The 13854-nt window shown below is 47.2% G+C and overlaps 1 protein-coding gene across 2 annotated transcripts in view; it reads left to right on the top strand.

Moving 5' to 3' along the window:
- ROR2 (receptor tyrosine kinase like orphan receptor 2) overlaps positions 1–13854 on the top strand; it is a 231545-nt gene that overhangs the window by 162366 nt on the left and 55325 nt on the right. For both annotated transcript variants that reach the window (XR_002338914.1, XM_013990242.2), the window contains exon 2: positions 11483–11560. Coding sequence is in view for 1 of the 2 variants with exons in the window: in XM_013990242.2 (XP_013845696.1) it covers positions 11483–11560 (78 nt within the window). In the remaining variant the exon portion in view is untranslated. The remainder of the gene's footprint in view (positions 1–11482; positions 11561–13854) is intronic.

Genomic DNA, 13854 nt, shown 5'->3' with positions numbered 1-13854 from the left:
TTTTTTTGCTTCCTGTGTATGTGGTATTCTTTCCTATTTCTTCATGTGTCTTTGTAGTTCTTTGTTTTAAATAGGTTGTTTTAGATAATATTTCAACAGCTCTGGTGGCAAATTCCTCAAACCCTTCAAAGTATTTTGCTGCTGCTGTGGTTTTGTTTTTGTTTCATTTTGGATGTTGTTCATGTTTTTTAAATTATGGAAGTGAATAAATTAACTTCATTAACTCTGACGTTTCTATTTTCCCTCTAATGTGTGACTACTGAGTTATCTATTATTTTTTAGTTATTTTTATTTTTTGAATCACTTTATTGAAGTATGATTGACATTCAAAAAGCTGTACATATTTAATATATACAACTTGTTAAGTTTAGCAATAAGTATACACCCATGAAACCATCACCACAATCTGTGCCATCTGTCCACAAGTTTCCTCCCACCCTCTTTATTTATTGTTGTTATTATTGTTGTTTTTAGAATTATTGTTATTTTATGAGTGTGGTAAGAACACTTAGCATAAGGTCCCTTACACTTTTAAGGCTTGATTCCTAGGGGTGACATGTGAGTCAGTATATTTGTGTGATTAACCACTCCCTTGGTCACGAGATTTTCTCGCATCTTTTGCTAAGGGATCTAGTGAGAAGGCATGCCATCAAACATCAGCCTTGGCTCTCACTTCTGGACTGCAGCAAAGACAGGGCCTGGTGTCTTCTTGATGTCAGTCTTTCTTGAGCATGTGCATCACCTCCCATGTGTGCAAAGCCTTTTTGATCCTGGAAATACATCGGCACTTTTGAAGTTCCCTGAGGTCCTCTAGTTCTCCTGGATTTCCTTTTAAATTCAGGGCTGGGCTCAAGTTTACTGCAGTTGTAGTCACAGCATTAGGCAGCTGAGGTGTTGCCAGCAGTTTGTTGTTGTTTGGGTAATGCCCCAGGGGCAGGCACCACCTGTCACCCTCCCCACGACCCCACCCCAGCTCAGCTCTAAAGATTTCCCAGAGAAACCTAGAGATTTCCCAGGGTGGTGCAAGTCCAGACAAAATAGTGACTGTGGGATGGCACTTTTAACAGAGCTTCAAAGGCTTCAGATCTGCCGGCCATCTGCCGGGCTGCCAGGGTGGGAGGGATGAAGGTCGCAGCTTGTGTGAACCTGGCACAGCCCTGCCCTCTTGCCAAGGTTCAATCTTTCTCTTGGATGGATGGTTTTTCAGTTCATTCTGCAGCTCTGGTTCATTATCTGAGTTCTTAAATGGTTGGTTCTTGTTGTTTTCCTTGTATTTTTGATGCTTTGGTGGGAAAGTGAATTCATCGATATCTTCAGGCCATCTTTCTGGAAGTCATTCTCCAGCATGTCCCCTGAGTCTGGCCTCTTCACTTAGGGGAATGCCTCTGAGAGGCAACCCCTGTGGGTGTGTATCAGCAGTTGGGCCTTTTTATAGTTAAGTAGCACATGGTATAGTTTCAAAATTGTAAAATCTTCATGTTATGCATTTGGAGTCATAAAGATATATATGCATATTTAAAAGGGCATGTTGTCAGAGAGATTGTGGAATGTGGGCCTGGTGGAGCTCCTTGGGGCAATGCCAGGTGTCGCAGGTCTGAGTGCCATCTAGCAGGGTTCTTGAATGATCTGGAGGATCAGGGGCTGGGTCCTGTAGTGAGCAGAGTTGGGGCACCATTGTCTGCCTCTGAGAAGAGGAGATGACGCAATGCAGGAGGAGGTACTGTCCATGCCTGGAGCAGATCTGAGCTCTGGTCTTCAAAATGTGAGGTGCAACTCAGGACTTCTCCTCACACCTGAGCATGATGGTCCTAGGACAGTGCTAGTGTTTGTTTATTCCTCCCCTAGTCACCGAGTGCCTCTTACTTTCTGGGGTTCCTAGTGGTGGACACCAGACCATCATGAGAACCTGCCATCATGGAGGCCACCCTCTTCTGATGGGAGACAGACCCAGACAGGGCAGGCCACATGTGGGCCCTGGATGCTTTCAATAAGGGCTTCCGGGGAAGGAAGGCCTCACTTATGAGTGAAACTTGGAGCAGAGGAAGTGAGCGATGAGCTCCCAGGAGGTCTGGGGAAGAGTTTTCCAGGCATGTGGGAAGAATAAATGCAAACTCTAGAGGGAGAACGGGCTAGAATCATTGCTGAGATAGTAAAGGGGAAAGAAGTTGAGGTGAGGTCGGATGTGTGTGTGTGTGTGTGTGTGTGTGTGTGTGTGCATGTGCACGTGTGCATGCTCAAACATGTGGAAGGGCTGAGGACAGGGCTCTGGCTCAGCCTCCTAGGAGGTTAAAGGTGCTGAAAGTTGTTGAGCACAGAAGCATTCCTTCTTTCATTCATTCATTCACAAATGAGCAGCTACCGGGCTGTGCTGCAGGTGCTGGGGAAGAGCCCTGAGAAGACAGGCAGAACTTCCTACTTCCTGGATGAGGAGACAGACAAACTAATGAACAATGAATGGTCTTATGAGCAGATGGTCTCTTGGAAGTGCTTAAGGGGAAAAGAAACACGGGAAGCAGGTTAAGTAGCAGGATTGTGTGCATAAATGTAGCGAGAAGTGTTCGGCACATTGAATAAGGTCCCCTTTGTCCCACTCCTTCCTGGCCACCACCCCCAACCATGACCCGTCTTCTATCTTCCATCACTGCAGATGCCTCTCTGCCTGTTTGTGAACATAGTATAAGCGAGGTCATACATTACAGGGTCTTTTGCATGTGTATCTTCTCCCACTCAGCCTTATGCTTTTGAGATTCACCCCTGCTGTTGCAGGCGATGGTGTCTGAGACTCCTTTTAGAAGTGCAGATGTGTCTGCTGCATGGACAGCTGCCAGTGAGCGGAGGGTGAACCCAGGGAAGCTTGGTGGGGTGTGTGGGGTGGGAGCTGGGACTGGGGGTGAGGAGTGTTGCATCCTGATGCATTTTGAAGATAGAGCTGGCAACATTTCTTTTCTTTTTTTTTCTTTTTTTTTTTTTTGTCTTTTTGCCTTTTCTAGGGCTGCACCCGTGGCATATGGAGGTTCCCAGGCTAGGGGTCTAATCGGAGCTGTAGCCTCTGGCCTATGCTAGAGCCACAGCAACTCTGGATCCTTGACCCACTGGGCAAGGCCAGGGATAGAACCTGCAACCTCTTGGTTCCTAGTCGGATTCGTTAACCACTGAGCCATGAGAGGAACTCCCGGTAACATTTCTTAATGGATTGCATGTGGCATGTGAGAGGAAGAGGAGTCACAGATAACCGCTATATGTGGCCTTGGAGGGGCGAAGTCAGAGTTTAGGGAGGCAGGCTGACTGCAGGGGAGCAGGAAAGCTGGTCTGGATTCCTGTTTGGACAAGCTGAGTGTGATGAGTCTATTACATGTGCCCGTGGAGATGTGAGCAGGTCCTCTGTTTTTTTGAGCCCTTCTTTCCGTGCAGAGGCCCAGCTCAGAAATGTGCACTGGGGAGTGGTGGGCATTTTGCTGTCATTAAAAGCCGGCATCGGAGTTCCCGTTGTGGTGCGGTGGTTGGCAAATCCAACTAGGAACCATGAGGTTGCGGGTTTGGTCCCTGCCCTTGCTCAGTGGGTTGGGGACCTGGCGTTGCCATGAGCTGTGGTGTGGGTTGCAGACGCAACTCGAATCCCATGTTGCTCTGGCTCTGGTGTAGGCCAGTGGCTGCAGCTCCGATTGGACCCCTAGTCTGGGAAGCTCCATATGCCGTGGAAGCAGCCCAAGAAATGGCAAAAAGACCAAAAAAAAAAAAAAAAAAAAAAAAAGCCAGATGGTCAAGGAGACCCGTACAGACAGAGAGGGAAGGCTTTTGCAGGCCCAGCTCTTGGGCACGCCAGCATGTAGAGCGCCAGAGATGAGGAGACATTCCCAAGGGAGGCAGGGGTGGGAGAGGACCCAAAAATGGAAAGTCAGGTGAAGGGAGTTGTTTAATTGCATTATGGAAAACAGGCAGCCCCGTGTAACTGTTCAACATTGTCATTACCAAAAATGGTCCGGCAGATTGCTTCGGGTCTGACCACAACATTCCCTCTGGGCATGCCATCCTGCTCTTTGGAATGGTGGTGATGGTGTAAATGTTATGAGAAAGAAGGAATGCCAGCCTGAGAAGAAGGGGGCCTGGGAAGATGCCATGGCTGCTGCCGGAAAACGTGGGGAGAGGAAGCTCAGAGGACAAGGGTGTCCCAGCTGATACTGGTTGGAGGGCAGCCACAGGGGCATGTCTTCAGGATGAAGGAGTTAGGGCACTAGATCTTTAGCAAGTGGTTGGCAGTCCCCTGCAGCGTCTGGGCAAGCCCACCCAGGCAGCTCTGTACCTAGTCCAGATCCCCTGTTTATTCTTTCTCCATCTCTGTCAGCCTGCTCCAAATGGGTGCAAAAGTCACTTTCCCATAAGCATTAATTATAAAGAAGCTTTGAAGATAAGTAACACTACCTGTTATGGGTTGAGTCGTGCTCCCTGAAATAGATAGAATGGAGTCCTAACCCCCAGGATCCCAGAACGTGACCTTATTTGGAAATAGTGCCTTTATAGAAATAAAATGCGATCACCAGGGTGGGCCCTAGGCCACTGTGACCGATGTCTATGCACAGAAGGAAGATGATGCGACGACACGGGGAGTAGCAGGCGATCCACAAGCCGAGGAGAGAGGCTGCAGGAGAAACAAGCCGATCAAACCTTTGGTCTCGGACTTTTGGCCCCCAGAACTCTTGTTTACACTGTCCAAGCAGTGGCACTTTTGGGGGGCAGCCCTAGCAAACTCATACAAAAGCTCACTTAAAAAAAATCACTGCTGTCATCTTTGATGATAACAGATGTGTATCCTTGTTTGTTTCCATGAGCTCAGAGTAATGACTGCCAGCAAAACTCATGCTCTCAAATATGACAACTGGTCGACCTGCTCTGGAGATGAGAGCAACCTCTGGCCACATAGGCTGGACAGATATTTCTGCTGCAAACTTTCAGAACCTCTTCCCGCTGGATCTCATTTACTCCACCCTAAGATGTCTCCCGTCAGCCTTGGGTTCCAAGGCTGCTGCACCTGCACCTGAAGAGTTAAAGCTCTCCCTCAGGCCAAAAGAAAGCAACTTCCAAGAGTTTCTTTGTGGTACAGTGGGTTAAGGATCCAGCGTTGTGAAGTTCCCGCCATGGCAGTGGGTTAAGAATCTGACTGCAGCAGCTCAGGTCACTGTGGAGGCACAGGTTTGATCCCTGGCACAGTGCAGTAGGTTAAAGGATCTGGCACTGCAGCCACAGCTGCAGCTTGGACTCAGTCCCTGGCCCCAGAATTTCCATATGCTGTGGGTGTGGCCATTGAGAAAGTAACTTCTAGCATTATCATGGAACAATACGCAGTTTCTTTTTCTAATAAGGTTTTTTTTTTTTTTAAAAAAATATCTTTTCCTTCCTTACCTTTAATTAAAAACCTTCCAGAGCTTCAAAGTGAAAAAGTGATTCCTTGTGTGCATGGGAGTAACTGATACTTGAGAGTCTTCTGTGACACCAAATGGAAACAGAATGAGCTTGGAGTACTTACTTACCCAGCATTTCTCTCTGCTCCGCTTGTACTATTTTTGCTGCAGTAACAAGCACGTCCATCAGTAGAATCAGGCCCCAGAGGCTGTGTTGCAGAGAAGGGTGTCGGGGTCTCTCCCTCCCAGCCACATCTGTTGTGGATGGGTGCTCCCGGCCTCCTGGTTCTGCCAGGCCCTCGGCCACCTCGGCGCAGGGCTGTAGGTGTTGGGAAAGAGAGAAGCTCAGTGAAGGGCCCCAATTCAGCCTCCTGAGTGGCCTCACTCCCCCCTCAATAACTCTTCATTTGGCCCCTAACAGGGGGACTTTGTTGCGGACTCTGGGGACCGTCTGTGATAGAGGTAAGAACAGCATGTGATGACAGTATTGCAGGGAGTTGAGCCTGTGCCTGAACTCACATGGGGGTTTGATATTTCGGCTGTAGAAGTGGAATCAAAGCAAAAGTTAGCTTGATGAGAGACACTGGTTCCTGCATTTTCAGGTTGTTGGATTTGACTTCATGTTTCCAGAGCAGAGTTAGGTCCCCCCTGTAAGAATGTAGACCCAGAGGCTAATGTTTACCCAACTCAAAATTAGAAATAATGAAATGAAAAATTACAAACTGTTAAGGCTACCGTCGATTAAGTCCTGGCAGTTCACCTTGAACGCCGTGTGGTTTTCTAGCTGGCAATTAAAACACATGGTATAACATTTTAATAAGCGCATACCCAGAAACATTATCGAGTCTCTTTACTATCGACATACTTTCTCTGGCCCTGTTCCCAGGCTAATGGACTCACCCTTTAGGATTTTATGCTCTGCTCCTTTCCAGTTATTAATTTTTTTCCTTAACTATTGCATTTCCAGCATCATGGATGTTTCTGATTTGACATGGTGCTGAGCCAAGTGATCGTTCTGGAACCCATGACAGACACTTCCAGCTGCCAGTGGTTATGCTGAGTTTCCATGCAGCGCAACTCATCCTAAAAACCATCGTCGCCCTTCTAGGGGCTACTAGGCTCTGTTCTTTTTCCCGTGTGCCCTGACTGCTGCTCTTTCTTATATTCTGGAAATTGTACCTTCATTAAGGATGACCAAGATCCCAGAATGCTAAGCTTTGCTGAATGAAAGGCTCTCACTAATTAAAAAGAGGCTGCTTTGAAGTTGTCCACATAGGCCAGAGACTGCATCTAATTAAATCACAACAAGTGTACTGATTCAGATCAACAGGTAGAGATGAATGAATGAATGGCTTGAATAACAAAACATTTTTAAGAGAAACACAAATCAAAACCAGCATAGCACATGGACTCAAATGCAAGGGCACGGGTTGAACTTCATTAGTAAACTGTCTCTTAATCATGTCTCTACTCTTCGTGAAAAGAGTCGTATGTTAATACTACAGAAGAAACCTGGAGATCAGAATAGACCCACATGTACTTTGCAGACATAAAACTCTCTTTTCTTATTGATGTCTTACATCAAAAGGTCGCATTAGAAGCCCGTGTGGAGAAAAGGGGTCCAGAAGATCTTGTTTTCTCAGGCACGGTTTCTTTTTTTTTGTCTTTTTTTTTTTTTTTTTTTTTTTTTTGTCTTTTGTCTTTTTTTAGGGCCGCACCCGTGGCATATGGATGTTTCCAGGCAAGGGGTCCAATTGGAGCTGCAGCTGCCAGCCTACACCACAGCCACAGTAATTCGGGATCCGAGCTGCATCTGTGACCTACACCACAGCTCACAGCAATACCAGATCCTCAACCCACTGAGAGAGGCCTGGGATCGAACCCACATCCTCCTGGATGCTAGTTGGATTCATTAACTGCTACACCACGATGGGAACGCCAGGGGGCACGGTTTCTAACTGCTCACAACTGGCACACATTTGGGCAGAGCATGCATCTCCAGCGATCGCAGGCCTGTGGGAAACCCTGACTTCTTCATAAGCCCAGTGACATCAACAATGCAGCCTTTCATCTTGTCCTTCTGCTGACACCAATTAGTTCCTCCCTGAATGTATAGGACATTGATAAGCGCTGCTAAGAATACACACTAAGTACCAGAGGAGGGGCTGATACCACCATGCTGTGATAGTCAGTGTGACATTTCACTCAAAGCCAGACATCTTCCAAAGAGATTTGGCTGGCATGATGTTGAATCTTGGCAGAACCTATGTCAGATCCCGGGAATCTGTGTTGTATTCTGTTCACACAGTTAGCACTCACACCCAGCCTGCACCATTGAGGCTCTTTGCAGGTAGGATCTTCCTTATAGCTCTTTACTTGTGAGCCTTCGTTAAGGGCTTGACCAGTGTGGTATAATGTGTAATAGTTATTCAGTAACCCTTTTATTGTCTGAAGATAGTATGGGGAGTTTTCATATACCTCACCCTCTGCTTCCTCAGTGTTAAGTCTTAGTGCAGTGCCTTTGTCACAGCAAAGGTGTCAATACCCATACATTATTCTTTACTAAAATCCATACCATTCGTCTTTCTTTGGATTTTCCCTGATGTTATTTTTTTAAATGAGTTTTACGTTTTCCATTATAGTTGATTTACAGTGTTCTGTCAGTTTTCTACTGTACAGCAAGGTGATCCAGTCATACATACATATATGCATTCTCTTTCTCACATTATCCTCCATCATGCTCCATCACAGGTGACAGATATAGTTCCCAGTGCTATGCGTTGCTTATCGACTCCAAATGCAAGAGTTTGCACCTATTATTAACCCAGATTCCCAGTCCATCCCACTCCCTCCCTCTCCCCCTTGGCAACCACAAGTCTGTTCTCCAAGTCCATGAAGTTTCTTTTCTGTTGGAAAGGTTTATTTGTGCTGTATATTAGATTCCAGATGTAAGTGATATCATATGGTATTTGTCTTTCTCCTTCTGACTTCACTTAGTATGAGAGTCTCTGGTTCCATCCCTGTTGCTCTGATATCATTTTTTTTTGTTGTTGTTCTAACGTTTCGCTTATACATTTACAGATGCGGCACCTTGAGTGAGGACAGCTCTTGTGACAGTCGTTAATTTCAGAATGGAATGGTGCCCGTATTTCTCTGTTAGGAAGCAACAGCGGGTGGTGGTGCTCTAGTTTTGCCGAAATTTGAGGTGTCAACTCTAAGGACCCAGGCGATTGGATACTGAGAATTTATTCACATTTGACTTGCAGAGGAAATGGGCTGGGGCTTTGCCTCTGAACACTTTCATATCTACATCCTAAAGCTTGGGGTCACAGATACTAGCCAGGTGGGCTACTTGAAACTTACCTGGTTTTCCAGATACGCTCTGGAAAACGCTTTTAGTGATGTGCTCTTGTTCAAAAACCCAAACTAAATTTTTACTGAGGATAATGCTTAAGGCTAAAAGAAATGAAAAATCAAATCCCAGCGTATATACTGACCAGCACAACATGTTCAGGGAGAATCAGCATTTCTAACGTCAGTGGTGAATTTGCAGGTCTGTGTGGGGGTGACATCTACTTACGAGTTGACAGAAGCATTTGGATCACTTTTCTCCCACAAGGAGTGTGCGTGTTCACACCCTGGCTCGGATGCAAGAGAAAATACTCAAGCTTTCAATGAAAGCTGCTTTGGAAGAGCCGGGGGAATCTTTTGCACAGTGGAATTGGGCTAATGGTGCTTATTTTTCTTCAGGATGTGTATTTATTTGACTGTTTCACACCATTTGTCAATTCCTAAGCAGTTAATAATTTTTATGCCTCTTTCAGATGTGTGTATATAGTGCAAGTGTGTTTGATTTCCTGTGGTCTCTCTACATTTAAACAGTGCTGAGTGATGGTATGTGCAACGTGCCAATTTAAAATTTCAAGCCCAAGCTGAACGGTGTTGATTGGTCTGAGTAGCTTTGCTCTTCTCTGTTGTGGATCAGCCCCAGCTTCTGTCTAGGTTTTAGAACTAGAACCATCAGCCCTCACTAGAGATGCAGCAGTTTAGAGTCCTTTGAGGAAAATTAAAATATGCGCAAATATTGGAGTTCCTGTTGTGGCTCAGTGGTAATGAACCCCACTGGTATCCATGAGGATTCAGGTTTGATCCCTGACCTCACTCATTGGGTAAAGGATTCGGCGTTGCCGTGAGCTGTGGTGCAGGTCGCAGACGTGGCTCGGATCCCACATTGCTGTGGCTGGGGCGTAGGCCAGCAGCTATAGCTGCCATAAGACCCCCTAGCCTGGGAACCTCCATATGCTGCAAGAGTAGGCCCGAAAATAAAATCCATATCTATATCTATCTATTTATCTATCTATAGGCAACTATTAATTCAGGAGATGAAGTGATTGCCATAGGAGAGGTATATGGTTGGGTGGAGTAGTTTTAGAGCATAAAGATACTCTGAATAGTTGATCAAAGGCGTTTTATGAAAGATGGTACAGGAACATGTGGGAATCTTCCACAACTGGATGTGACGGGATCATTGAGAAACAGTCTCCCCTGTTGGCCATTTGGAAACTGGGCCTGAATTCTAAGTGCATTGCAGGCTTAGGTGTCACCTTGCGTGTCCCATGATTTAGGAATCTGTGTGTATCGAGGATCAGCTTAGACCCACGGGTGCTCTTGACCAGCCAATGTTTGTCTAGCTCAATGATTTGAAGCATCTTGACTGCAGCTCTGCCCTTATTAAACACTAACTGCCCATCCTCCCTCCCCCTAGGCCCCATCTCCCACTGTTCTTTCTATCTCTGAATTTGACTGCTCTAGGTGGCTCATTAATCATGTAGTATTTGCTTTTCTGTGTCTGGCTCTTTCACTCAACACAATGTCTCCAAGTTTCCTCAGGGTCTTAACACATGCCAGAATTTCCTTCTTTGTAAGCTGCATCGGTTTTTTGTTTGTTTGTTTTATTATTGTTTGTTTGTTTTTTAGGGCCGCACCTGCGGCATATGGAAGTTCCCAGGCTAGGGGTCCAATGAGAGCTACAGCTGCCGGCCTGTGCCACAGCCACAGCCACGCAGGATCCGAGCTGTTGCATCACAGCTCATGGCAATGCCGGATTCTTTAACCCACTGAGTGAAGCCAGGGATCGAACCCACAACCTCATGGTTCCTAGTCGGAATTATTTCCACTGAGCCACAAAGGGAACTCCCTAAGCTGCATCGTTTTCCTTATACATTTAAGAGTGTCCCACTCTTTGATAGGCTTTGATGCCATAAACCCAGATCCACCCTGACGTGTTATCAAAGTCACCCTTGACTTCACCATTTCTGCCCCCACCTCCCACCTCTAGCCAGTGGGACCCAGTCAGGGCCAAGGTATGGGGTCTTCAAAGTAAACTGCACTGGAATATGGAGAAGGGTCTATATGAGACCCTGTAAGGTTTCTGGGTTATCGGTTACATCTGCCCATCTTTCCCCTGGAATTCTGGGACAGGGAAGCCATGACTTTTGTGCTATATTCCCTCTTGAGCAGCAGATGTATTCTTGCTCTTGGTGTTTATGACCTTGGGGGTGGCTGCTCCCACTGACACAGTCTTTGCCGGAAAGATGGAAACTTGTGTCCTTACAGTTAGGTGTAGATCAGTACTTGGCTCCTGGATGCCAGTGCGTCTGGGGGTTGGGAGGGGAATGAGCTGCTGAAGAAACTTCAATTCTGACTTTCTTTAGACGTACTAGGGGGCTGTATCTGGAGGACAGCCTGCTGACCTCAGCTATAGAAATGTTTCATTTTGCCAGCCGGTGTTTTAATCTCTCTCTCCTTCCCTTAATGAAGCTCAGGGCTTCAGACACACGTTTGCTTCCTCCTTGTGGGCTGCAAAGCATTTGTGTTTGGCCATTCTTGGGATAAACTCAAGAATCACTTTTGCTGTTCTATCAGAGCTGATGCCCCCAAAGCCCTCCGCAAGTTTACGTAACGCCTTATTCCTCTAGGCTTCCTATAAACAGTGGGCAGTTTTGCTAAAACATGATTGTTTTGTGTGAAAAGCAAAGTCCCTGAAACAAAATCTCACGAATGTGTGTGCTGTGCTCTTTTGCCAGGGCAAGCAGAGGTTCCGGAGCCCAACGACGCTTTGGGACAACTGGACGGACACGACAGCCCCATCCCAACCCTGAAAGGTGAACTGTGCCATGCTCTTTGGTTTTTAGAGGTTTTTTGGTTTGTGGCATGCGGAAGTTCCTGGGCCAGGGATGGAACTCACACCATGGACAATGCTGGATCCCTAACCCACTGAGCCAACAGGGAACATCCGAAGTGCGCTAAATGCAAGGGTTTGAAAGTGTGTTATGAGTGCCGTGTAGAGAGGCTTACGGTGACATTTTACTCAAGGATGGTGGGGTGCCCTGTGGCTCGGTGCTGCCCCATTAATTGGGCAGTGGTATGTCTCCTTCCACAGATATGGCTCTTTTTAGGGCCACACCCATGGCATATGGAACTTCCCAGGCTAGGGGTCGAATCAGAGGTGTAGCTGCCTGCCTACGCCACAGCCACAGCAAAATGGGATCTGAGCTGTGTTTGCGACCTACACCGCATTTGAGGCAACACCAGATCCTTAACCCACTGAGGGAGGCCAGGGAGTGAACCCATGTCCCTCGTGTCCTCTCAGGTCCAACAGTCTCAGCCAAGGTGGCCCAATGTCTCTCTTTGTACTGAAAGGGCTAAGCTCTAGGGGTCACACAGGTAGCTGAGCTGCCTTGTGGCCTCAGAACAGTCATTAAACCCAGGGTGGGGCATTCCCATTGTGGTGCAGTGGAAACAAATCTGTCTAGTGTCCGTGAGGATGTGGGTTCAATCCCTGGACTGGCTCAGTGGGTTGGGGATTGGGCGTTGCTGTGAGCTGTGGTGTAGGTCACAGATGCAGCTAGGATCCCATGTGGCTATGGCTGTGGTGTAGGCTAGCAGTCGTGGCTCTGATGCGATCCCTAGCCTAGGAACTTCTATATGCCGCAGAAGCAGCCCTAGAAAGCAAAAAATAAAAATAAAAATAAATCCAGGGTAGATGTATCTACCTGCTGTTGGTGGTGCCTGGTGTGAGGAGGCCCTTAGACAAGGATTTCCCTCTTCAGTATATTTTGCAGCAAACACACAAGTTAGTTTTGTCACATTGACCCCCTGGCAGTCCTAATGTGGTCGCACAGACCCAGGCTGCTTGAAGGGAGGGCCTCTTTTGGAACGGGCATGGGCCCCCACAGCAGCCAAAGCCTGGGCTCTGGAAGCATTTCCTAGGAAGAAAGACAGTTTTGCTTTTTATTTTGCGTTTTGTTTTTTATTTTTTGGCCGTCCCACAGCAAGTGGCAGTTCCCAGGCCAGGGATCAGATCTGAGTCACAGCTGTGACCTATGCTAAAGCTGCAGCAACGCTGGATCCTTAACCCCCTGTTACGGGCTGGGATCAAACCTCTGTCCTGGCACTGCTGATCCCATTGTGCCACAACAGGAACTCCAAAAGCCAGTTTTTGATGGTTAGATTGTAAAATCATTTCTCAAAGGTGTGACGGAGCCTGCAGCCAGACAACACTCTCGTATGTCCTCACTGCTCCGTACCAGGCCCTGTGTGAGGCCGGGCACAAACTGGTGATCAAAGCCAGTTTGGACTCTGCCTTTTAGAGTTTACTGGACTGGGGATTCTGCATCGTAAGGGGAAAACCATCAAGTTTTAAAACTAGGAGTGGTGGTGTGTAGTCTCAAGAAAGAGACGAGGTCATGGTAAGCTGGAGGGAAAGGGAGGGCTATCTTGGTTTGGGACAGGATGTCACGCTGAGAGAAGGTGGGAGGAGGGTGTGCCTGGGGCCAAAGTGGAGGCTGTGCAAAGGCCCTGAGGCCAGGAAGACGCCGTGCCTTGGGGCAGCTGAGAAAAGGTGGGGCGTAGGGGCTGGTGTAGCAGAGGTCAGATAGAGGTTGGGTGAGCCATGTGTGGGTGTTTAAATCAGTGAAAATTAAAATTAAGAATGCAGTTCCTAGGTCTTACTGGCTTTATTTCAGGTGCTAGAAGCACTGGGATGGGCAGCACAGATCCAGAACATTCCATCATCACAGAAAGTTCTGTGCCTTGGGAGAGCATGAGCATGCATGGCTGTTTATTTTATTTTATTTATTCATTTTGTCTTTTTGTCTCTTTAGGGCCACACCCATGGCATAGGGAGGTTCCCAGGCCAGGGGTGCAGTCGGAGCTACAGCTGCTGGCCACAGCCGCAAGCCACAGCCATAGCAATGCAGGATCCGAGCCACATCTGCAATCTGTGCCACAGCTTACAGAAATGCTGGGTCCTTAACCCAGTGAGCAAGGCTAGGGATGAAACCCACGACCTCAAGGTTACTAGTTGGATGGGTTTCCGCTGTGCCACTACGGGAACTTCCATTTTCCTTCTTTATGGGCTATGGCTTTTGCACAAAAGAGGACTCCCTCTCCACAT

This window comes from Sus scrofa, chromosome 14 (genome assembly GCF_000003025.6).
Source record: "Sus scrofa isolate TJ Tabasco breed Duroc chromosome 14, Sscrofa11.1, whole genome shotgun sequence".
Lineage (NCBI taxonomy): Eukaryota > Metazoa > Chordata > Mammalia > Artiodactyla > Suidae > Sus > Sus scrofa.
The sequence above is the reverse complement of the archived record's forward strand: the minus strand, read 5'-3'. Positions and strand labels throughout refer to the sequence as shown.